This window comes from Mercurialis annua, linkage group LG3 (assembly GCF_937616625.2).
Source record: "Mercurialis annua linkage group LG3, ddMerAnnu1.2, whole genome shotgun sequence".
NCBI lineage: Eukaryota > Viridiplantae > Streptophyta > Magnoliopsida > Malpighiales > Euphorbiaceae > Mercurialis > Mercurialis annua.
In genome coordinates this window covers 11,076,958-11,101,203 of record NC_065572.1, presented here as the reverse complement: position 1 = coordinate 11,101,203, position 24,246 = coordinate 11,076,958, and the positions used below count along the sequence as shown (strand labels likewise).

Genomic DNA, 24,246 nt, shown 5'->3' with positions numbered 1-24,246 from the left:
ACGTGAATAGTGCGTGTTTAATGGAGTATTATTCTTGAGGCTCAATAGCGTAAAAAAAAATTACGAACTTTAATGCGTTTTACAAATTTAATTTAAACTTTACATTTTAACAGATTAATACATCAAATTTAAATTTTTTGCAATTTTGAAACCGAATAATCTCTCGTCAATAAATTGATAATGTAGACACCAAAACGGTGGTTATCCTGGTGTACGCATAGCATTTTACTAAAATTAAAAATTTATATTAAATTTACAAAATACTTTAAAATTTGTAATATTTTACACTAATAAAGCTTTAATATATACTCTTTAATTTGGAAAGTAGATTTTTTCTACGGTTAGCTTATTTTGATGAAAAAGATAATAACTCGTTCATCCAATGATAAATACTCAATATACGAATGTAAGCTAATTATATATGTCCTCCAATTATATATTTCAAATCATCCATACTAACATTCCATCCTTCCTCCAAAGGTGATAAATATTAAAATAAACTTTGTTTTAAAAGAAAATAATACTAGATAATTCCTAAAAATAATATAATAAATTTCAAATATATCAATAGACACTTTATTTTTAAATTTAGAGTAGAAAACGAGTCTAACGTCCATAAAGTCAAATTTTAAAATGAATTATTTAGTTTATTTTTTGAAAATGCAATATGTTTTTTATGTAAACATAAAAACTAACTAAACTAATTAATTAAGAAACAAAAAAAGCTTTGTGATAAACAAATTCATTTTGCAAGTTCGTTATTATGGGTAACTCCTGCAAAAGTTCTATTTCTAAAGTTATGTTGGGTGTTTTTCAATTTTAGCAAGAAACTGTAACAATATGTGTGTGTGTTACAGACGCGTGCTAGGAAGAGGATTTCAAATTTTGCATAAACTTGACTTTATAACAAGCAAGTGGAGCTTGATTAATCTTATAATAAGTATTTCAAAAAAATTCTAAGTAAACAAAAATGAAAATATTGAGTATAGATTGAATTTAAACTGTAAAAATGTTTATAAGATTGAAAAATAAAAAAAATACAAGTGTTTGTGTAAGCTTTTGTCGTTGGGCGATGTTTTTGTGGAAATTGTTCGGGGGTTGCAAATGATAAAGTATTCTTCTATTTATAGGTAATGTGTTTACAGTTTAAACCTCTTCCAACTCCTTGCAATTGTATTAGAACCTTTTGGTGAAGCTTTCAGCCTCTTGATGAAGCTACCCATGTTCTGCAGTATTGTGTTTCATCCCAAAACCGCTGTCCACATCATGGATCCATATTTCACATTAAGAAACTTCCTATGCAACATCTTGGAAGTTTCCCGACGTTCATATTGTTTCTCCGCTCGTAAGAAGTTGCATTGTCTCCTTAAAATCATATACCCACGTTTTGTAACTTCCTTTTCCATCTTAAACTCGTTTTCCACGTGCATGTCTTCATATGATATGTCCATAATCTTATAAATGCAATATGAACATTTGTGACCACATTCCAATCGTTTCTAACTTTTAGGGGTTGAATTTCTCCTTAATGGAATTGTTTGACGTATTTTTCTTCACTTTCAATTTGCACCAACCTTTTTTATATCTGTAAAACCTCTTAAATACTTTTGCATTTGCATTATCCAGAATTTATTGAGACTTTAAAAAAGTTAGGAAAAAACAATTTGAGTGAGCAATTTGTAATTTTGAAAAAGAAAGAATTGATTTCCTCTTTTATTTGCACTTGCATATCGAAACTTCCTTCAAATGCAGCCCACTCGTGGAGTAGACTTGTGCTCAACAAATAGGTTGTTTTCTTATGCTTCGTGTTAGCTTCTAACCTCTTCGGTTTACTTAAAAACCTTTTGGATTTTTCCATTTGCCCACGTTTCACTACACCAGATATAATTTTTAGTGGCATTTAATTAGGGGCATTTGTATTAATGTCGGTAAAATTATACAGCGGGTCAAAAGTTTCACACAAATTACGGCATTTATATTAATTGCCACTAAAATGATATATGTGCTGGCATTTGTAATAAATGATGGGATATAGTCATCGTTATGCCGTAAATAGTATATTTATTTTAAAAATTATTTTTCAGTTCCCTCCTTTTTAGTTTTGTCTTTTCGTTCCCTCCATTTTTTTTTTGATGAAAACTACCCTCCATTACTAATAAACTTTTAGGTTTCCTATCAACCACTTCTCAAAAGAAAAAAAAACTTAAACCTAAATTATACTTTGCCCCCTTTCAATTGTTAGTGCCGCCTAATTACTCTTTGTCAGATCCAAATTTCTTATTCTTTTTGTGTTGCAACAACTAATTTTATTTTCCATATAATAATTGATTATGGGTTATTTTCTTTGTATTTTCAGGTTTAAATTGACGACAATCTATGAAGATTCGATCTGGAATCACTCAGACGACCAATTGTTTCCGCCCTAGGCTGCCGATGCCGGCACATTGAAGAGTGAAGAAGGTGAAAAAACGATGAAGAAGGGTCCCTTTTAACCAAAGTTTCTCCCATCATTGTTGGTAAAATGGATTACGAAATCCATGAACAAGGAATATTGTGACTTTTGAAACCTAATCTTTTCATTCCTGTTTGCTATTTTATATTTGGGTTCTTATTGTTTCCCTTAAGTTTGTAGATGGAAGGTTTTGTTTTACCAGGTTCCGAGTCTACTGTTAGCTTCATAGACAAATATATTATCAGGTTAGTCATTGAATAAAGTTAGTTTTTAATAATCACCTATATATATTGCTTGTTTTGATTAAAATTTGGTGTTTTTCTTGTTTTCGAAGTTGTAATGGTGGGGTGATGAAGTAAATAATGCATTAGAGGTAGTCTAAACAATGAGATTGTTTTTTAAACACGTATATCAATATTTGGTGTTTTATGGCCAAACTGTTTAAGATTGTGCAAGTATTGTTTGCTTCTCTACTTCTAAAAACAAAATCTCTACACTGCAGGAAGAAGAAAACCAAAAAATCTTCAAGTTCTAAGAAGTGATCTTCTGTGGAAGATAAGGGGAAGGATGTTTGTTGTGACCAAAAATCGAACTTTGAGCACTCGTAGTTGCTGAAAAACTAAGAATAACAAAGCTTCATTTGAAGCAAAGAGGTAAACCTCTAGCTTTTTTATAATAGTTATCAATTATGAACATTATCTTGTAAGTTTAGTAGGGTTCTAACATTTTTTAGAACTATTTTATCATGTATGCATGCATTCTGTATATGCGTATAAGATGAAAGTATGATGTATAAGTCCTTATGTATATGAATATATAGGAAAATGGAAGTTAAGCCATTAAGGTGGAAACGCTCTAGTGTACGGTCATGTTTCCATTTGTGTAGGTAGGAATTGGGGATATGACTGAGAGGTGTATCATAGCATAAAGATTTCAACATGTATTGTTGACATTAAAGAACAAAATGTTGTTGCTAAAACTGATGCTTTGACATTGACTATGTATGATGCAACTGATAGTTAATGTTTGGGTTGATTTGTGACTAGCATATATATGTGATACTATAAGTTAAATGGAGGTTGGTGGTCTTTAAATTTAATTGTTGGGTGTCAAATATGATAAATGATAATAAGTAATGGTGAAGATTTTTATATGTTGTTGTATTTAACTTTTATATTTTGCCAATTGTGAATTCTCTCTTTAAAAGCTATTTTAGATTATATGAACTGTGAATAAGAATATCCAACTGATATCTAAGTAGCTCCAATGGGATTTTGCTGAATTTGATTGATGATAAGTCCAATATTTTATTGTAAACTTGTACAATTCATGACATGTTTTTTGCTACGTTTTAACAAAAATTAAAAGACATATGCTTTGCTTTATTACTTTTTGTAGTGTTGCTCAAGCTGAAATAAATTAGAGACATGAATTGGAAGTTTTAGCTGATTTTGAATAATAAAAAACAAGTGATTTGAATCTCTTAATTTTTCATGCCCTGCAGTAAAAGAAGACCAGAGTACTTGAAGAACATAGCATATAATAATTGAAGACTTGGAGGAGCATCTATTCATCCTATTATAGAGTTTATGAAGCTGATTCATATTTCCAATTGTCCTTTTACTGTTGATTTTCAGTTATGTGGTTACTTTTATTTGTAAATATACAATTTTTTTATTATCAAAATTGACTATATATTATGTAGTAAAAGAATGTGGTTCCTTTTATCATCTGAAATGACTATAAATTTGCAATTTTTGATTGTTATAGGCTAATTAAAGTTTTCTTTTTTAAATGATTACATCTGTATTCTTGTGATATTTATAATACGATTGTAAATTACTACTGCATGTTTAATTCAAACCAATTTCAAATGCCACAAAAAATATATTAACTATTTTTACAGTGCTATTGTATTTTTCTGTGGTGTTTACAAATGCCGTTCTAAGTAAATTTAGTGTTCTGATTCTTTGTTTTAATGGCAATTCAAATGCCACTAAAAGTATCCTAACTAATTAATTTGGTGCAAAAAGAATTGGTTTTACCGGCAATTATCAATGCCACTATACCATTTGAGTTTTAGTGGCATTTAATAATATTTATACCAGCACTTGAAATAAATGCCGCAATAACTTTTAGGGACACTGGATCTAACGGCATTTGTTCAAATGCCGGTAAAAAAAATAGCGGCATTTATAAATGCCACTAAAGACTAAAAAAAATGCCATTAAATACCATATATGTTGTAGTGTTTATAACTTTCTATACACGTTCCAAGGATATATTTCATGTCTTCGATGCATGTTTACTATAATAGGCTTGAACCGACCATGGACTTCTTGCAAATAAAGATGAGCTTGAGTGGAGATGGGTTTATATTCAAGGGCGGAATTAGAAATTTTATTATGGGTGGCGAATTTGTGTAAAATAAATTTTGAGGGGGCTAATTATATAAAAATTAAAATTTAATAACTATATTTATAAAATAAAATTTGAGGTACTTAATTGTGCAGAAAAAATAAAATTTGCAGGGGCGGCCGCTACTTCATCCTAAAAGGTTGGATCCACCCCTGTCTATATTTGTCGGTTTTAAATATAGGTCTAACAGCTAGTAAAATGATTTGCTTTTGGTAAAACAATTATTTTTATTAAGATAATGATAGATAGTCTCAAACTAAATGAAGGATAATTGTGTTAGAAATTCTAATTATTTATAAAGAAAATTCCACCTAGAGTCCTAAGTTAATTAAAATTTCAACTCTATTTGAAACCACTCTACAAAGTTTCAATGAATCCTGTGCAATCAAGTTCGGTCAGGACATTACGTTGAAACAAATCACGTGCAATTACCTTCTTTAGCTCGATTGGTAAAGGCCGCAATTCCTGACTCATCTTAGGAAGGATTTGAGTCAAGACCGGACTACTTCCTTTTTCCTTTCCAAAAAAAGTGCAATTGCTAACTCGCGCATTTTCGACTAGAAAGTTGCGCTATCCGGTCTAATTCAACTGATATACGATGGTCGGGTCCTTTAATGTGCAAGCCGTCTTTTGAGAACAAGAAGAGGGCATTATCAAGCAGGCCTATTCTGATTAACTTCTTAAGAAGGCATTTTCTTGCTAACAAACCATTCTGGAAAAGAAAAGAGCTACTTCCCCGAAAGTTCAAAATAACTTAACACCAACCCAATCTCGACGAAAGTACAAGCAACTACATCAACAACTTCTATTCCCGACGTTTCCCCTCATCGAACGAGGAGAAGGCGGGTCACTTATCTATCTTACAAATAGAAGGCCGGGTTCTTGGACCCGATGAGGGGGGTTACGAGTCCGCTTACCAATCGCTCTATTTTCTCTTTCTTGCCTACAGCTCACGACGTACTTTCCTTTCTTTGATCTACTATGTATTGTTATATTTGACTGAAGTGTCTACTTCTTATCCCTACTTACTATCTGTTGAGCTACTTACGTACTCTCTTTTCCTTACTATTTGAGTTCTATTTTCACTTTCTCCTTCAGATAGTAAGTAGGGCTGGGAGGGCGGATCGAACCAGAGTTTCCTTCAGATCGAATCGGAGTTTCCTTAGGGGCGGATCCCTTATATATTTGAATCTTGCCCTATAACCTAGTGAGTAGGGAAGAAGAGATCCAATATGTCTACAGTAACGTTTTTGGGTCGTACACCTGGAACAAAAAGGTTCATCGTACAATTTCGGCGATTACAAAAATAAAGGAGTATATCCCTCTCCCTTAATGTCTTTCCTTCGTTCCGTTTGAAGAAAGGAAGGATCCTAAAGAATCGATCTTTCTTTTAGTTGTTGAATCTTTCTTTGATATTAAATCCTTTTGTCAAAGTAAAGGTAGAAAGTCCAAAAAGGATATACATTGTCTAAGTGAAGAGAGAACTCAGCTCTAGTTAGTTCAGTGAGTCGTAAAAATTCCTCTAAGCGACAGTGCTAAGTTGGGTCATGTGAGGGTTCCGGTCAAGATGCTGAGGCAAGAAGGCTCAATTAGTATCACATAGAAGAAATCCATTATAGACACTAATATAATTCGATCTGCTCTTCATAGACAAACTTGGGATTTGCGATCCCAGGTAAGATCGGTTCAGAATCATGGGATCCTTTTCTATCAGATAGGACGGGTTGTTGCACATAATGTATTTCTAAGTAATGGCCCCATAGATCCTATATCTATCCCATTTCGTGCGGTTCGAGGGGCACCTGAGTCAGCCCCCGGCGCCCAACTGCGTCTTTGTTGTTTTGTTAAAGTTTTATTTGTTAGAGTAAATCATTTCTTTCTTCCAGTATGCCGCTCCGCGGGCATGGAGCTAAATATGAACATATTTCACAATAGATAGACCCAGAGATAGAGATCTATATCTTTCTATCGATAGATGGATATATTGAGAAATGGATCTTGATCTACTTTCAAGATCTATGAATAAGAGAGATCCCTAAATATCCAATTGAAAAAAGGGATGAATAAATAGAAATAGATAGGGCAGAAGAATTTCAATCCTAATGAGGTTCAACCTCTTATTAGAGATAATCATGAAATAAATAACAATAATAATAAAATGAGCTCCTAAAAGCTCTTCATTGGCCAGACTGTTTATTTCTCCGAATTAAGGTCATTTAGGCCGGTTCAAACAATGCCCACAACATGCATAATGTAATAGTATTGTTCTTGTTATTACCCGGCCTATACCCATAATATTTGGGCTTTCCAGGCCCATCTAATAGCAACCATTATTATTAACGATGGATTTTCACTTTTAACCTCTAGCCTTCAAAATTGATCTTTAGTGTAAATTCATTGCCACTTTCTTTTTTCAGTCCATCTACAACATATTTTTTTGATAGCTCTCAACCTTTTCATCTCTCAACCGAATCAACTTTTCAAATAATCTAATTTTGTTACTTCCTTCTTCTTTTATACATTTTAATTCGTCCTTCTTTACATCATAGCCTGCCAAGATCAGGAAATCACCAAAGTCAGTTTGCGATAGAATTAAAGAAGTGTGATCTTATCCGCCAACTTTAAAATAATTGTACCTATTGATGGAGACTGTCACTATCTAGACTGATATTTGACTCGCCTAGCGAGCCATGTGAAATTTCTACTCCTTTCCACGATCACAGCCCACCAAGATTTACCTTGCTACACCACTCGTCCTTTTAGGTAAAAGGGACTTTCAGAAATGGGTCATTCTCCAATGATTCCTTCAAGGTCGGGATCAAAAGACGTGCACCGTACTACTAGAATACATGAAAGGCTACAAACATCTATGACCTTATCCACATCTGCCAAATCGGCCGACCAATCTGCAAACATGGGATTGACCCATTTCTGGTCTAGTCTGCATCAGGTTCGACCCCATGTCTATAATTTTGTTAGACATGGCTTAAATGTTGGACATCCTCATCACTCGTCAAGCTATATCGCCCTTGCCATAAGTCGACACCTCTTTCTTTCAAGTCAACTCAAAGAAGGCACTTAGGAATTACAAGAACTTTTTAGTCTCACATATGTGTGATTACTCTGTTGTCCCTGACAAGGCCGAATTCATAGCATTTCTAAGCTACTTTTTTGTTAAGTTCATCATGTGCCCATCTTCTTACGCATCACTACCGACTGCTTCACCATTGCAATCACTTTAAATGAAGGCCGAAATCTCAACCTCGCAACTTTATGCTCACCCATGTGTATCGAGCGATGCACGATATACTCCCACTGCTGAACCATAAGCCTTCGAGTGTTGCAATGGCTCTCTATAGATAATCGTACAAATGTGGTTCAACCTCTATATCCCAAAGATGATCAAGATTGGACCATATTAGAGGGAAAATTTTATGGCTACACATTACTGAACGGCCTAACACTTATGAAAAATCTCCTCCAAGTCATCGACTTCTTTACTTACTTCTATTCACCGAGGAAATAAGAAGAGGCCGTGATAGAAAATTTACCGTTATTAAAGGGTTTTAGTAACGGGGAAATAAATTTTTATTAACGGGAAACACCCAAACATTATAAGCCGTTTTTCTTGTAGTATGTAGGTCTAAAATATTTAAGAGATTTTTACACAAAAATATTTTATGGATTACTAACATAAACTTTGAGAAAAGTGAGTTGTATAATGCAATTTCCTCTTGACTTACAAATTAAAAATTGAGAATTCACCAAACTATCCGAAAAAAATATATTCAAAAATATCAGGCAAATTTTCGAAATATTCCAAAATACTGGAATTTGTTTTATAAAATATTGAAAAACAACTTAAAAACCACTACAATATGTAAACATTAAAAAATACCTAAAAACACCAAAAGGCACAAAGAAAAACAATAAAACACTCAAATATATATTGAGAAAAGACTAAAAAACTCACTGAAAAACAAAAAAAACACTTAAGATATACCTAAATAATAATCATACATAAAAAGTCATTAAAGTCAATAGTCCTATGGTTAATGGTGCATATCGCACATGCTGATTGAGCTATTGACTACAGCTAATCGGAATTGATCGCCCCTGATTGAAGCAGTAATTTATAAATAAAAACTATAATAAAATCAAAAGTGTAATTTTTTTAAATGTGAGTGCAATTTTTGAAACTATACAATATTTTTTAAAATATGTTTAAAATGCTAGTAAATTGAGTACTTTCTTCTTAAAAATAAGCCACTTCTAATTATTTTTTGGTAAAAATACTTAAAAACCCCCCACCTTTGACTTTGTTTTCAATTGCACCACCACGTAGGAGAATTTTCAATTACACCTTAGGGTTTTCAGTTTTCGCCTGTACGCCAATAGACTAAAATGACCTCTTTTCATTTAAAAAAAGTTCAAATTAATCCTTCATTTTCAGCCTATATACTAATTAGATGTTAATGTTATTAATATTATAAAAATGCATTCTTCTTAAAAAAAACAACAATTAATGATTTTATTTTTTTTACTTTATATTAATTATTAATTTTTTTTTTAAATTAAAAACTGTAATCCTTTTTCCGGAAAAAAATTAAAACTTTAAAATTTAACAAATAATAATTATTTATAATTTAATTTAATTTTATTAATTATTCGATGTTCGATGGTCCGTATTTTTTATTAATTAAAAATTAACAAATAATATTTTTTAAAAAGGTTAAAAATCATAAAAAAAATATGTTCACACAAAACGAGATTAATTTACGAAAAAAATTAAAAATACAAAAAAAAATATATTAATTTTTTAAAAAAAAAACCACCACAGAGGTCTGAAAAACAGACCACTCCGTGGTGGTCTGTAGAAAGACAGACCACCAATTGGTGGTCTGTTCCTTTCTGAACAGACCACCGATGGTGGTTTGCAGAAGAATAGACCACCGGTCCGATGGTCTGTCGGTGGTGGTTTTTTTTATTTTTTTTTAATTTAATTTATTTTAAAAAATTTAAAAAATTAATTAATTATTAGAATTTGTTTGAACATTTTTAAAGATGAAGAACTAATTTGTATTTTTTCAAATGGAAAAAATAATGATACAATCCCTCTATTTAATTGGTTTTAATAATTTTATCCTTAAATTAATTGAATTATCAATTTTTTTTATTTTGGGGTACAGACGAAAACTGAAAACCCTAAATAGGGTGCAATTGAAAATTCTCATAGGTGGTGGTGGAACTGAAAAAAAGTTCAAAGGTGGGGGAGTTTTCAGTATTTTTGCCTTATTTTTTTAATAATTAACTTCAATTGAAATTAAGTTAAAATTGGCATTTTAAAAAAATTGTACTATGAATAGAAGAAGTCCAAAATTAGCAATTAAGCTATTGGCATATTCAATCCAAATCCATCCATGGTTATTTAATTTATAGGATTACATGTTTTTTATTTTGCTTATTGATCACATAAGTTGCTGTATTCATCCACAATAAGCATAAAAAGTCTGTCATTGCGTTCAAATAGAACTTGAACGTGAATGATGAATTAACAATCTCATTTATTTCTGCTTTTTTTAGCAGACAATAGACTAAAAAAAGGTAATACAATTACAGAAATCAAATTACAGAAACATTGTTTCATCTTATTTACAGTGGATATTCATTTTCATACACTATTTTACATTTATGTCCAGTTTGCAATAGGAAGAGCCATCACAAGTGTGTTCAAAGAATGGAAGCAGTGTTCCTGTAATAGACAAGAGACCATACCAAATCCATCAAACAAATGCAAACAAAAAGCATAAGGAATTATTTCACTTTTATTCATTCTGAAGAACCGACTCGTATCACAACCTTGTTATCACATTTCACTTTTATTCATTCTGAAGAACCGACTCGAACCGACTTGTTCTAAGCTATAGTGTATCATTCCTTAAATACTTACAGTTTCTGATGGAAGTACTCGTCCAATGTGATAGGTTTAGGGCCACCAAACCAATTGATCATAAATATATCTTCAATATCTAATTTAAAGAAGTGGAAGTGGTGATCCTTAGGCCAGCCTGCCAAGCGTAAAAAGATTAGGACAAATACCGCGATTAGTCTTCGGTAACACTATTGGGATTTGATGAAAAACATTGCTAGTTATTTGTAAATCTTTTCCATTTTTTGGTAATGTATGGAAAGAAAGAAATAAAATGACGTTTACTTACCTGGCATCTCGGGATGTTTGGTAAACAGCGCATTTCGAGCAAATTCTGCTTCTTTAGAGTTTTCCTCGAGCAATTTCAACTGATAAATTATACGAAGCAACACTAATTAGTACACAGCTGACCTAATCAGCATAATTGATGGAATTAAGGAACGTAAGAAACAAGATCAACAAAGACAACAACAACAGATGTTTCTTGTTATTCAAGTTTAGCCAAATCTCTGCAAATTGTTGCCCTAGATCTGTGCAATTGACCAAATTGTAAAACAAAATGCATTAGATATGGCCATTAAGAAAGCTTTTCCTTATGTAGATTTTCATCATTTTCTTTGCGCAAACAATTAATACAGTCATAAGCTTTCAGAAAGTTCAATTCATAATCTTGTAACTCAAGGTCTTAAAAAAACCTTTGTGATCAATTAGCAGCTATATTTGGCGGAAATTTCAGAAGTCTTATGTTTTGGTGTTTCGTTTTCACTTCCAAAAACTCTTCTGGAAGTTCGAAACTTTGTATTTATAATCTATTCTACTTAAAAATTATTGTTTCGCCATTTTCTATTTCACATTTCCATTATTTCTGTTTCTGTGGAACATAGATTAGCAATAAGCTGCAACTGACAATGGGTGATAAGGATTGATATATATGAAAGCTTCAAAAAGCTGCTATTTTATGAAGTTCCGAGACTGTGTATTACGTATATTTTTAATGTGAAATCTTTGACTAGTCTCATCAATTTACCCCAAATAGGTAAGCATCATTCAGCTTGTATATGCATGCAATATAGGCACTTTACTTACTACCGCATATTCAAGAATGACATGTTAAAATCAAACAAAAATTAGAGCAGAAGAATGAAAATTTTGGAAAAAACCTTTCCGGTCAGTGTAATTTTCGCACAACTGGGATTCTCAGGGTCTTTCTTGCCACACGTTCCTAAAGTGTATTCACTGATTGTAAGCGAAGACCTCTGATCTTTCATTGCATTCCTTGCAGTTGGGTCTAGGGTAGTCAAATAGAAATACGGAATGCCATTTCCATCATTGGGTATCCCATCACTAAATGATACAACATTCCTGCAGCGCCAAATTAAAGAATGCACATCATGTTCTTAGTTTCACAGTACATACAGCACCGAATTCCAGTGATTTCTAAAGCAAACGACAGAGAAACGATCGGGGCAGAAAAAACAATTGACAGTAACAAGCTTATATAGATCCATTTACATAGTAGTAAATGTTAGTACAATAAATTAAAATAGGTTTCAAGAAATATTAAGGATGTATGATGAAACAGGATTTTAATAACAAGATTCCTTATGGCATATCCCCAAATCCCCCTAACCATTTCAATGCGGTGTGAGACTACCAGTAAGAACAGATTAGGTAATTAATAAAATTCTTGATTTTCTTTCTTTGACAAATGAAATTCTTGAATTTTAAAACAATAAAGCTTGCAGTTGCAAAAGTGAGTCAAATCACATATCCCCCGGGCAGAATGGACAGGGGCACGGAGAAATGAGACATTTGGAAACGAATACAGACACGGAGAAACGAGACATTTGGACACGAATACGGACACGGCGAAACAGTTTCATTGCAAGATTTTTTCTGTTAAAATGAAGTTTCATGTCCGAAACGCCAAGTTTCTGACATCAAAACTAAATAGCTTAAACATTGTAAAATCAATGGAAAAGAAAAGGGAAAAATTCTTTACCCAAAAGGCGCTCCTCCCAAATCCGCTGATATGGTACTGCAAAAATGAATAATAGCAAACTAAGCTTAAAATTCAAAAAACAAATATATATTCATAAATAACATAACAAAAGCAACACAGTTAAAGTAAGCTGAAGATTGATCATAAACAGATAGAACAACAAATTAACCAATCCCAAAGAATCAACTGGACCATGTCCCATCTTCAAATTCAGCAACCCATAGAACAACTCTAAAGTCTAAACAAAACCAGAACCAGAACCAAACTAAAATAAATCAAAGTAAAAGTGACGAATAAACATACTTCAAAACGCCCCAAGAATTCTGAGAAACAAGCCAACGGGCAGTGGCAGCAGCATTATGACGGTCAGGTTTGTTCTTCAACAGTAACACCCGTCCATCTGCAACAAAAACCAACGCTACCCACAAACAAATTACGCAACTTTTATTCATACCCATCTTCACTTTGTAGTTTGTATTGATCAAGACACCGAATTTTCTGTGTATTTATACAACCCAACTGCTGAAAAAAGGCCGAAGCAATGTCAACTAGCGGACAACAAGAGGTTCCATCCTCTGCAACCAGATGGATAGTTTATGTAAAAGACAGAGTGTTTGAGTAAAATGAGATGAGTTTGATAACATTGAGTTTGACCACATCGGAAACAAATAAATGGAGGGAGTATATAGATTTGGTGAAATGTGTTGTAGTGGATTGTGAGAAGAGGAACATGGGTCCCCACATAAGGCATGGAGAAGCAATTGTCTGTTATTGCTTTCAGTGATTATGGGCTTTTGCTTCTTATCCTTTTCTTGGGCTCACATGGAAATCCACCATCTTCATTTATGAAAAGTTTAAGAAAAACATTCACTTTTTTAAATTAATTTTAGGAAAATATTTAAATTGGAAAGATATTTGCAAAAATTAACTCCAATATAAAAATTAGAAAGTCATACTCCTGGGTAGGGGTGTAAATGAACCGAGCCGTTCGCGAGCAGCTCGGTGCTCGGCTCGACAAGAGCTCGGTTCATGTTCGTTCGTATTCTAAACGAACCGAGCTTGAACATGATTTTATGTTCGTTAATATAAACGAGCCGAACATGAACATAGTGGTGTTCGGCTCGTTTATGTTCGCGAACAGCTCGAATAAGAGTTCATGAACAAGCTCGTGAACGAGTTCGACTAAGAGTTCGTAAACAAATTCGTGAACGAGCTCGTATATAGTTCACGAACAAGTTCGTTTAAAAACTCGATTAGGTGTTCGTGAACTAATTCATATCTAGATTAATTTGTATAATTATGTTTCTAATTTATTCAGCTCATATTCGTGAACGAGTTCGATTAGATTGTTTTTAATTTATTCAGCTCATATTCGTGTTTGTTCGTTTAAAAATTCGTGTTCGTTTGTTTATCCGGTAAACGAGCGGGCTCACGAACGAGCTCGTTTAGTACTTATTGAGTTCGTTCGCGAGCTTGTTCGTGAACGAGCTCGTTTAGTACTTATCGAGCTCGTTCGTGAGCTCGTTCGTGAACTTGTTCGTTTAGCGGCTAAACGAACGAATACGAGCTGAACACGAACCGAACATGAACACTATAAAATTTAAACGAACCGAACATGAACACTCTGTTCAAAGCTCGACTGAACATGAACCGAACATGAACACCTTGTTCGCTAAACGAGCCGAACATGAACACTCCAAAGCTCGGCTCGGCTCGGTTCATTTACACCCCTACTCCTGGGTGTCAAACTTTATATTTTTATTATGTAATTTTCATTTCTACTTCAGAGGGTTTCAAACGGTTGCAAACGGTTTTTAATTTTCAAAAATAATTTATAAAAAAAATTCAAACGATTTCAAATAGTTTCAAAAAAATTATAAAACATAGTTTTTACAACCGTTTTTTAAATTTATATAATGGTTTCAAATATTTTCCAAACAGAATAAGAGGATATGATGGTGGTGATGGCGGAATATTCCACTGCTTCAAATTTTTTAAGATAAATTGATTTTTTCATAGTTGATTTCTTATTTTTTTTATATCCTTAATTGTTTGTGTTATAAATCGAATATATTAGATTATATAAAATTTGTAGAGAATTTGTTAAGAAATTCCATTGAAATGGAAAAATATGTAAAAACAATCCTGAGAAAAGAAAATAAGAAGAAGAAAGAGAAAAAAAAAAGAATAAATGTGTTTTATATGAGAGTAGTAAAAATGTTAATAAGTTAAATTTAGTTGAAAGTATAACTAAAAATAATAAAAAATAATTTTAAATTTTTTTTTTAAAAATAAAATATTAAGTGCAAATAAATTTAAAAGGGAAGTATTTTTTGTAAATTCCTCTTAACTTTATCCATTGTACGTGACTTTTGAACATTCTATTATCATGTAGTTCCTAAACTTTGTTTTTGGCCTGTAAATCCTTAAACTTTAATTCATGGCATGTGAAGTCGTCATACCAAAAAATGACTAAAATACCTCTAAAAAAATCTAACCATATCCCGTTCAACAAAATCAAACCTAAAATCACCTAATCAAACTTAAAACCATCTAATGGAATCTAAAATCGGCAGCAGCTTATCCACCCGCTGGAAACCATTCCGCCGCCTCTGATTCGCCCAATTTTTTTTTTCGGATCAATTTTTTGTTGTTTATTTTACTCTCTTATCTTCCAAACAAGTGTTTGTGGAGATCCTCTTAATTTTATATATAAAAGGTTAGTGTTTCATTTGATTTAGTTTGAAATAAACAACTTTAACTCAATTCCGTTTTTTCTTATCTTTTTATATTTTAATTATGTGTTACTTATGGTTTGTGCTATATGGGGTTCTAATAATCCTTTGCCGTAGAGGCTGACAGACTCAGTTAGCTGAGAATCTTGGAGAGTCCATGTTGGACAGTGAGGTGGTGTGTTCTTCACTAGTTGAGATTGTTTCAATTCTCCGAGTTGCTAAAATCAAGCCGAGTGTAGCAATTTTTAGAGTTACTTATCTATGTAAGTTTCTATTTTAATTTATGATTTTAAATGGAATACAAATTGTATCACCGGAGAACAAAATGAAGAATTATTTTTAGAAAGTAAAAAGAGTCAATTAAGTTTCTTGAAATTATTTGTAAGTGCATTTTATCAAGTGCTTTATTTTGCTTATATTGTAAGAGTTTGTTGTTTGCATATTTGGTTTATCAAATAGCTATATTTCTATGAATGCAAAATATAGTACAAAGAATAAAAAAATAAAAATTTATGTAACTTATCTAAATGCATAAGCTCTGCTATAATATATTTTCTTTTTTCTTTCTGTCATATTAATGTTCAAAACTGTGAAAAGAATTAATTTTCCATAGAATGAAGTTATGAGGTTGAAGTTATTAGTTTGCCTGAAATCACAATATTCTCGGTAGAATGGTGAGTTTGAATTTTATGAGTTTCTGTGAAAAGAAAGGTAGTTTAACTATAGTATACATCTTTTATTTGGAAGCTTAAACGTAATAAAAAAAATTAATTGGTAAAAAAAATTAATTGGAATTTCATTAATAAAATAAAATTAAATAGGTTGTTTAAAAGGAGTGGGAACTAATTAGAAGTCTCCTTTGATTCTCTCTATTATACAAGTATATATACTTTAAGACGGTTATAAGAGATAGAGAGGACCACGAGCCTGGTTAAACCGTGAACCGACTTGGTCAAATCCGACACAAAACCGGCCAAACTCTAAGCTGGATTTAAACCGGCCTTGAACCGGGATAAATGAAGTTTCAGTCATGTTCAATATTTTATAGAATCGAGACTGCCGGTTTCGATTCCAAATTGGTGGTTTCGATTCTGAATCATAAAAAGAATATTTTTTAGTAATATACTATATATGTATTTATATAATTGTAAATATATCATACCATATCTCTTTATAATATAAAAAATGTAAATATATAAAATGTTATTTATTTACTCATTTCGAATATATTTTATTTTGTTATTTCTTTGAAATCCTAACTATTGATTTTACTTTCTTTTTTATAATAATATATGATTAAATCTATATCTTGTGTGTGTGTGTATATATATATATATATAATCAATTAGAATCCGTTTAAAAAATTTCATGGACCCTATACCAAAGCAGAAAATGCAACTATGAGCTAGAAAGGCAAGTTAAAACCACCCCATGGGAGGAAAAGCCCGCTTCTATGTGTGTATTTTATTGTGATGCTAGTTTTATATTTTTATATAAGTCCTTTGTGCCATTATGCTTTTGCTACATTATTACTATTTTTCTGATTATTAGTAGTGGTAGTATAATTGTTATTATTTTATTGGATTTGAGGCCAAATATGTGTAGTGGATTTTCTTTTTTGAATCCTATAGATAGTGGAAATGAGAACTCATTAGATACATATCAATAGACAATAATGCAAGCAACTTTAAGGAGCTCACCAATAATTGTGTAGCTCAGCTTCGTCTTTCTCAAATGGCTGAAGATCTTCACCATCTCAATTCTCAAGATCATGATCTCCAAGTTGATCAACTTCTTCATTCTCTTCCTAAAGCACAAGGATGGATGGCTGCTGGTTTAACTCTATACCAACATTTTTGGTGCCCCTCAAAAGTTCTTGGAAATGTAATCTCTTTTCAAGCAAATTTTCAGGCTCAAGAGCAAGACATTTTACTTGCTTCCATGCCCAAATCTGGAACAACTTGGCTCAAATCTTTAATCTTTTCCATTGTTAATCGAACGCGATTTTCTTTTTCGAACACTCCTTTACTCACTATAACCCCTCATGAGCTTGTGCCCTTTTTAGAGTTCACTCTATTTGCTAATAAGGATCTTCATAATGATCTTTCTATTATTCCTTCTCCTAGACTTTTCGCTACGCATATTCCGTATCCAGCTTTACCTGAAACGATTCAGCACTCGAGTAATTGTCGTATTGTTTACATTTGTCGTAACCCTCTTGATACTGTAGTTTCCTCTTGGCATTTTTTCTCTGAAACAATGGCTCAAGCTAAGGCTACTACTAATCAATTGTCCATTGATGAATTTTTCGACCTTTCTTTCAAGGGTTTTGTCGGGTTCGGACCTTTTTGGGATCATGTGCTTGGCTACTGGAAGGCGAGTTTGGAGAAACCCGAAAAAGTGTTGTTTTTGAAGTATGAGGATTTGAAAGAGGACATAGTCTCTCACTTGAAGAGGTTGGCTGAGTTTATAGGGCACCCGTTTTCGCCGGACGAAGAGAGACAAGGGATGATTGAGGAGATAGCTAAACTGTGTAGTTTAAGCAGTCTGAAAGAGTTGGAAGTGAATAAAAATGGTAAGTTCATGCCAAGTTTTCAAAACAAGGCCTATTTTAGAAAAGGTGAGGTGGGTGACTGGAAAAATTATCTTACTCCTGAGAAAAAGAAACACTTTGAAAGTGTTATGATTGAAAAGCTAGGTGATTCTGGTCTCTCATTCAAACTTTGTAATTAATTTTGCTGGCTCTACATGAAGAAGCAGAAAAATAAAGATCCGAGGCATATGCATTCAAACTTTTAAAGATTCGTTATGAATAATGGGTTCTTAGGTGAAATCCAATTTGAGATTGTTTTGAAGTTTGGAATACATTTTATTGACATTTGAGATCTCCTATAATTTTGTCAATAATGCATATGAAAAATCAAATTTAGAATTTTTTCATTTAAAAGTTTAGATCCAAAAATTAGATATTAAAATTTTCCCAATAGTAGATATACAAACTTTGAGTCAATTACATGGACATAAATGAAAATGAACCTTCATAGTTGATTCCTTATTTACCTACTTTACTTAAATTATGTACTTTTATTTAGTCAAAGATGCAAAGTTTTAGTCTAAATTAAGTAGTTTAGCTAAAGCTACAAAGTTTATAAATATAATTATATAAATAATTCATCAAAAGAAGAAGATAGGATTAATTCTATAAAAAATCACGACCTTTACACGAAGTTTTATTTTAATCACGATCTTTAAAAGTTGCAATATAAAATCATGATCTTTCATTTTTTTGTCAAATCTATCATTTCATTGTATTTTTGTTGACTAAATTATTCCTCAAACCATTAATGAAAGACGCAAATATAAATCGACACCAAATACTATTATCTTTCAGTTAGAGTACGTAGAATTAGTAATTTTTAGTCAGAAAAAATAAATTGAATTTTACTTTAGTGATATATTGGAAACAAAATGAAAGGTCGTGCTCTTAAATGCCAACTTTTAAAGGTCGTGATTAAAATGAAATATCGTGTAAAGGTTGTAATTTTTTTATGGAATTAACCAAAAATAATATAAATAACTTATATTAAATTTAAAAATAAATATATTAAAATATTTAGTCTTAGAAAAGTACATAATTGTAATTAAATATATATAATATTCAATAAATTATAATTTAAAAAATTATATGATTTTTATTTGCATTGAAAAAACTTATACAATTTTTTTCCAAATAGATTGCTTTTTCAGTTATATGTACATATGTTTTTGTTTGAGTTAATCCCAACAAATATTGATAAAAGTACGCAAGTGTACGTATGCCAATTTGTAATATATACTGCGAAATCCAGATAGCTTACTCACAGAGAAAGCTTCTAAAGACAACCAGTTAGGAGACTCGATTTGGATAGTTGAAAAGATAATTTGGTTTGTTTAAGTAAATTAAAAGGCAAAATTAAACTAATATAAATTAAACGAATTAAAAGCTGTAATTAAAATGGTGTTTTAACAATAATATGAAGAGCAGAGATTATTAATATTCATTATGCTGTCAATTCAATTTGGGTTATGGATTAGATTGTTTTACTAAGGTTCAGACTAGTCAGAAGCACCTATAATTCTCTGTCGAGCAACTGCAGGCAAAAACAGAAAATAAACTAGTAACAGGCTAATTACTCACTCTCGCACAATGATTAACCTAAACTACTAATCAATTAATATTTAAGAAGTAAACTCTAAGAACACGCACTTGTTAATTCACTCTCGCGCAATAACTCCTATGTTCTTAATCATATTGGTCTATTCCAATTTTACTCTGTCGAGCTAAAACCAACACACATGGCATAGATTAAGTGATCAATTTAGACTAAGCGCTAAGAATAACAATTAAAACATAGTAAGAATACAAACCCATAAATCCAATTTGTTTAAACAGACATAAATCCCATTAATAATCCCCAACGATGGGTATAACTACTCATGATTATAGAAGAATCAACAATATAATAAATGGAATTCATAATTGAATAATTGACGATAGTAAAGATCTCTCTAATAAAATCGTACCTTACACTCATAGAAATCCAATAATCAATTGCGGATGAAAATCCAATAGTCAAGAATAGTCGAAACGAAGAACACTAATCTAAATCTAAAACTAGGGTTTATGTCTAGAAAGCGGTAAATTAGTCAAACCCTTTACAAGATGTAATCATTATCTATTTATACTCAATATAAACATAGGATGTTCTCTAATTTCGAGCTCGGTGTAATGTCTAGAATGCCCCGGAACTTCGGTCCTTTACTCAAGATTTCGTATGGGCAAAAACGTAACTTCCATGTGCAGGTTTCTGGGGTGTCGCGACGAGACACCCCTTGTCGCGACGCGACAAGCACGATGTTCGCGACACCCAAAAATCTTCAACGCACGACGCGAGAATGTCATGACTCCGTTGTGCGTTTTCTGCTGTAACTTGGGGCTTCAAATCTTCATCATGTCGCGACGCTACGCCTCTTGTCATGGCGCGAAAAAATCATTTTTATTCCGATACCACTTCCAACCTGGTCTGAAGCTTCACTTTTTTTTCACCAATGCCCGCTTTTGCTCTATTACACTCAGAAAACACTTAATTCCACGCATAAGTCTGCAACACTTGAACATAATAAATAAGGACCAAAACAAGTATGAATTTGACAATAAACACGATAATCATTACCGAAAAACCCTCGGAAATAGGAGTATTTCTACTCCTATCAATAAATATCAAACGTTTGCGGATTTTGTCAGTTCTAGTAAATTTTTTTAAAATAGACTCGTTTAGCTTATTTTGGAATATTTGAAACATTTTCTAGCCATTCGTGAATTAAACCGGAAAATTTTGACCATGTACGGATAATATTCATCTCGAAACTTTTGATTTGGTTCATGAATGGCTAAAAAAGGTTTCAAATATCCTAAAATGGGCTAAAATAGCCGATTTTGAAAGATTTGATTATAACTGATAAAACTCGCAAACATTCGGTATGTTATTATGATTAACCCTTTTTGTTTTAGGTTCAGACTCATAGATTTTCAAGACCGTACATAGCCCTAATAGCATCCACAGTCGTTAGACTGTTTTTGAGTATGATCACTATGCCACAACAGCTTACCATTAAACTCGTCTTTATTAAACAATGGCCAAAATGCACCAAAAATCTCTAATTTTTGCGTGTTTTTGGTATTTAACATTTTTGCATATTTAACATAAACTTTCAATTTTTTTTGCAATTAAGACCAAATTTGCATTTCCTTTGAAAAATGGTGCCGTTTAACACCTAAACGGTGCTGTTTTACATCTGAAACGGTCTCATGGTCTTAATTTCATTTTTTTTGAAAGTTCATGTTAAATATTGACAAAATTAAAAAATTATGTTAAATTCTAAAAACACACGAAAGTTGGTGTTTTTTGGTGCATTTTAAGCCTTAAACAATCTCTCACAATGGTTAAACTTAAAAAATAGAACTGATAAAGGACCCGCACCACACTACACACATATATGTGTACATATATAAGTTATAAATTACTATTAAAAAACATATATTATAAATTATTAAAAATAATATATTTATCATTTTTCAAAATAATCATTTGTTATAATTAGACAATTTTGGGAGATACTCAATATTTGACGTAATTAAATTCATAAAAGAAAATAAAAGATAGAATAAATTTCAAAACTTAAATGAATTTGGAATTTTTGGAGATTTATAATTTTCTAAATTTAGAGGATTCATAATAAATGACAATACAAAAAGCGAATTTTTTAAAGGAAAATAATCAAAAATTTAAATATAAATAAAAATTAACTATGTAAAATTTTAGACACATATATAAAGAGAATCTAGAAAAAATAAAGAGTAATTAATGTTTTTAGCTTTTAAACTAACAAAAAAAAGTAGGGCCTCAATTGAGCGGTTGGTACAGACAAACCACTTAAGAGCACTCTACACCGGAAAGGGCTCAATAAAAACCGATTATTGAGCTTGTAGCACTTCCCATTACGAATTTTCTATCGCAAGAGGCCAATGAAAATAACAATTTGGCGTTTGATTAAAAAATTATATTAATTTGGTTTTTAAAATGGCTAAAAATGATAAATGAGTGATTTTATTATGGAAAGTTTACGTATTTATCTAAATAAATATATTTGTATTTTTTACCTCAACGTGGAACAATGAAAGAAAATATCATACGCTTTTTCCAACTTTATGTTTTTACTCTCGGAATTTAAAAATTTATGATTTTACTCTGTTATCATATCGGTATCATAAATATTATCATATCAGTATCATAGTATTTCTGTAAAATTATTTTACATACTTTATTATTATTATTATCATAACTTTATCACTATTATCATAACCTATTCTTATAACAGTATCATAAAAATTAATTATCATATTATTCTTTGTCATAACATTATCATAAGTATTATCATAAAATTATCATGATGTATTGTATCATAACTTTATCATAGCTTCTTATCATAACCTTATTATACTATTATCATAATCTTATTGTACTATTACGATAAACCTTATCATACTATCATACTATTATCATAAACTTATCATACTATTATCAAAACTGTATAAACAATATTTTTCATACTTTATCATAATCTTATCATAAAAAATATTATCATATGATAATATTATAATACCGATATGATAATCAAGGATTGCTTTCTGCAGAAAATTGTTTTTATGCAGATTTTTAGATATGAAACTGAAAAAGTTCAAGCGTAATTTATTAAAATCCGGAAATTAAAAAAATCGTAATTATCATCACGAGTTAAGAAAAAAAATTGTTAAAATTAATTACGGAAGAATGACGGAGTGGCGGAGCGATGATGACAATTCAAAGGAGAAATGACGAATAAGGAAAAGGGTTAATTGCAAATTAATACACAAATTTTACCTCAATTTGCAATTACAACACGAACTTTAAAATTTGGCAAATTGGTACACCGATTTTTATTTTTTGGCGAATTGATACACCGAACTGGAAAAATACTAACGTGGACATTGTCATATACAGCCACGTGTTGTTGTATGATTGGTCGGTGTACTAATTTGCCAAAAAAATAAAAGTCGATGTATTAAATTGCCAAGTTTCAAAGTTCGCGTTGTAATTGCAAATTAGGGTAAAGTCCGTGTATTAATTTGCAATTAACCCTAAGAAAAAAAGGGAAAAAAGATAAAAAACAATGGAGAAAAAAAAGAAGAAAACACACTGAGAAAGAGAGGGAGAAAATAGAGATATAAGTCTTAGAATATGAATAAAAGTGCTTAGAATAAAAAAAACAATAAAAACAGGGTATTATTATAAAAAAAAAACAATTCTTAGAATAAAAAATTTAAAAAACTAAAAATGTGTGACGTTTTCTCTGTCTTTTCTTTAATAAGGTAAAAATTATAATTGTTTTAAAAAATGGAGTGTATTTATCAGTTTCTCTTTTATTAAGTTAGCTTTAGGTTGCCGGTTATAATATCTACAGAATTAGAACAAATTACAATTCTACTCCCTTTGCTTTACATACAGAGTAATGCTATATAACCCTCCTTTTTAACTCACCTTCTTTAACCCACCTGATGTGGCAACAAATTAGTGGATGCATTAAAAGTTGTTTTTTGAGATATACGCTTTTGGAGGGGAATTGGACGAATTAAATGCTGGCACGTAAGGAGGGATAATAAAAATATCAAAAATTTAAGTACATTTATTTTAACCAAAAAAATCGAATTTAATAGTGTGCCTAATCCCATGTGATCTTCATGTTATAAAAAAGAGCAAATTACTCTAAGGCCTCCCATATATGTTATAATTCATAGTTTAACATTTTTTATTTGAAAATCAAACGATTTGATACCTTAGTCTAAATTTTACAAACACTTACAATTTTTTTTAAATATAAATACCAGATTATTAACAAAATTAAATGTGTGATACTAAATCGTTTGAAAATGAGGTATCAAATTGTTAATATAATTAAAAATGAGGTACCAAATTATTAATATAATTGAAAGTGAGGTACCGAATCGTTTGAAAGTGAATATCAAATTATTAATGAAAGTCATAAAAGTCTCTAATTTTTTAGGGAATTAAAATGGAGGTACTAGTGATAAGTGTATAATTTACGTCATTTAGAGGTCATTTATTTACTAGTT

The 24,246-nt window shown here is 31.3% G+C and overlaps 2 protein-coding genes and 1 long non-coding RNA gene across 4 annotated transcripts; 2 read left to right on the top strand and 1 right to left on the bottom strand.

The window, feature by feature from the left end:
• The first annotated feature begins 1,884 nt into the window (after positions 1-1,884).
• LOC126673953 (uncharacterized) lies at positions 1,885-4,247 on the top strand. The gene is made up of 4 exons (XR_007639396.2): positions 1,885-2,237; positions 2,357-2,697; positions 2,955-3,105; positions 3,957-4,247. It is a non-coding gene; the product is annotated as an uncharacterized LOC126673953 (long non-coding RNA).
• Positions 4,248-10,366: 6,119 nt separating this feature from the next.
• LOC126670981 (uncharacterized) lies at positions 10,367-13,419 on the bottom strand. 2 transcript variants are annotated; one of them, XM_050364657.2, is made up of 6 exons: positions 13,105-13,415; positions 12,802-12,837; positions 11,960-12,161; positions 11,089-11,167; positions 10,821-10,938; positions 10,367-10,622 (listed from the first exon to the last, which is right to left on the bottom strand). In XM_050364657.2, the coding sequence occupies exons 1-6, from the start codon at positions 13,257-13,259 to the stop codon at positions 10,601-10,603; spliced, it is 612 nt and encodes a 203-aa protein (XP_050220614.1). In that variant the 5' UTR covers positions 13,260-13,415; the 3' UTR covers positions 10,367-10,600. The 2 variants fall into 2 exon arrangements, with proteins under 2 accessions (XP_050220614.1, XP_050220615.1); XM_050364658.2 differs by lacking the exon at positions 10,367-10,622 and having other exon boundaries at positions 10,817-10,938; positions 13,105-13,419.
• A 3,758-nt stretch (positions 13,420-17,177) lies between these two features.
• Positions 17,178-18,423, top strand: LOC126671589 (cytosolic sulfotransferase 15-like). Its single transcript, XM_050365372.2, has one exon. The coding sequence runs from the start codon at positions 17,271-17,273 to the stop codon at positions 18,267-18,269; it is 999 nt and encodes a 332-aa protein (XP_050221329.1). The 5' UTR covers positions 17,178-17,270; the 3' UTR covers positions 18,270-18,423.
• Positions 18,424-24,246: the final 5,823 nt, after the last annotated feature.

What these genes read in the sequence shown, in the direction of transcription:
- LOC126670981 (XM_050364657.2), bottom strand. Translation starts at nt 13,259, where the DNA reads ATGGGTATGAATAAAAGTTGCGTAATTTGTTTGTGGGTAGCGTTGGTT. An exon ending in TTGGGAGGAGCGCCTTTTGG is followed by an intron (nt 12,162 to 12,801) that starts GTAAAGAATTTT and finishes TTGGCGCTGCAG; the next exon opens with GAATGTTGTATCATTTAGTG. An exon ending in AAATTACACTGACCGGAAAG is followed by an intron (nt 11,168 to 11,959) that starts GTTTTTTCCAAA and finishes ATAATTTATCAG; the next exon opens with TTGAAATTGCTCGAGGAAAA.
- LOC126671589 (XM_050365372.2), top strand. Translation starts at nt 17,271, where the DNA reads ATGGCTGAAGATCTTCACCATCTCAATTCTCAAGATCATGATCTCCAA.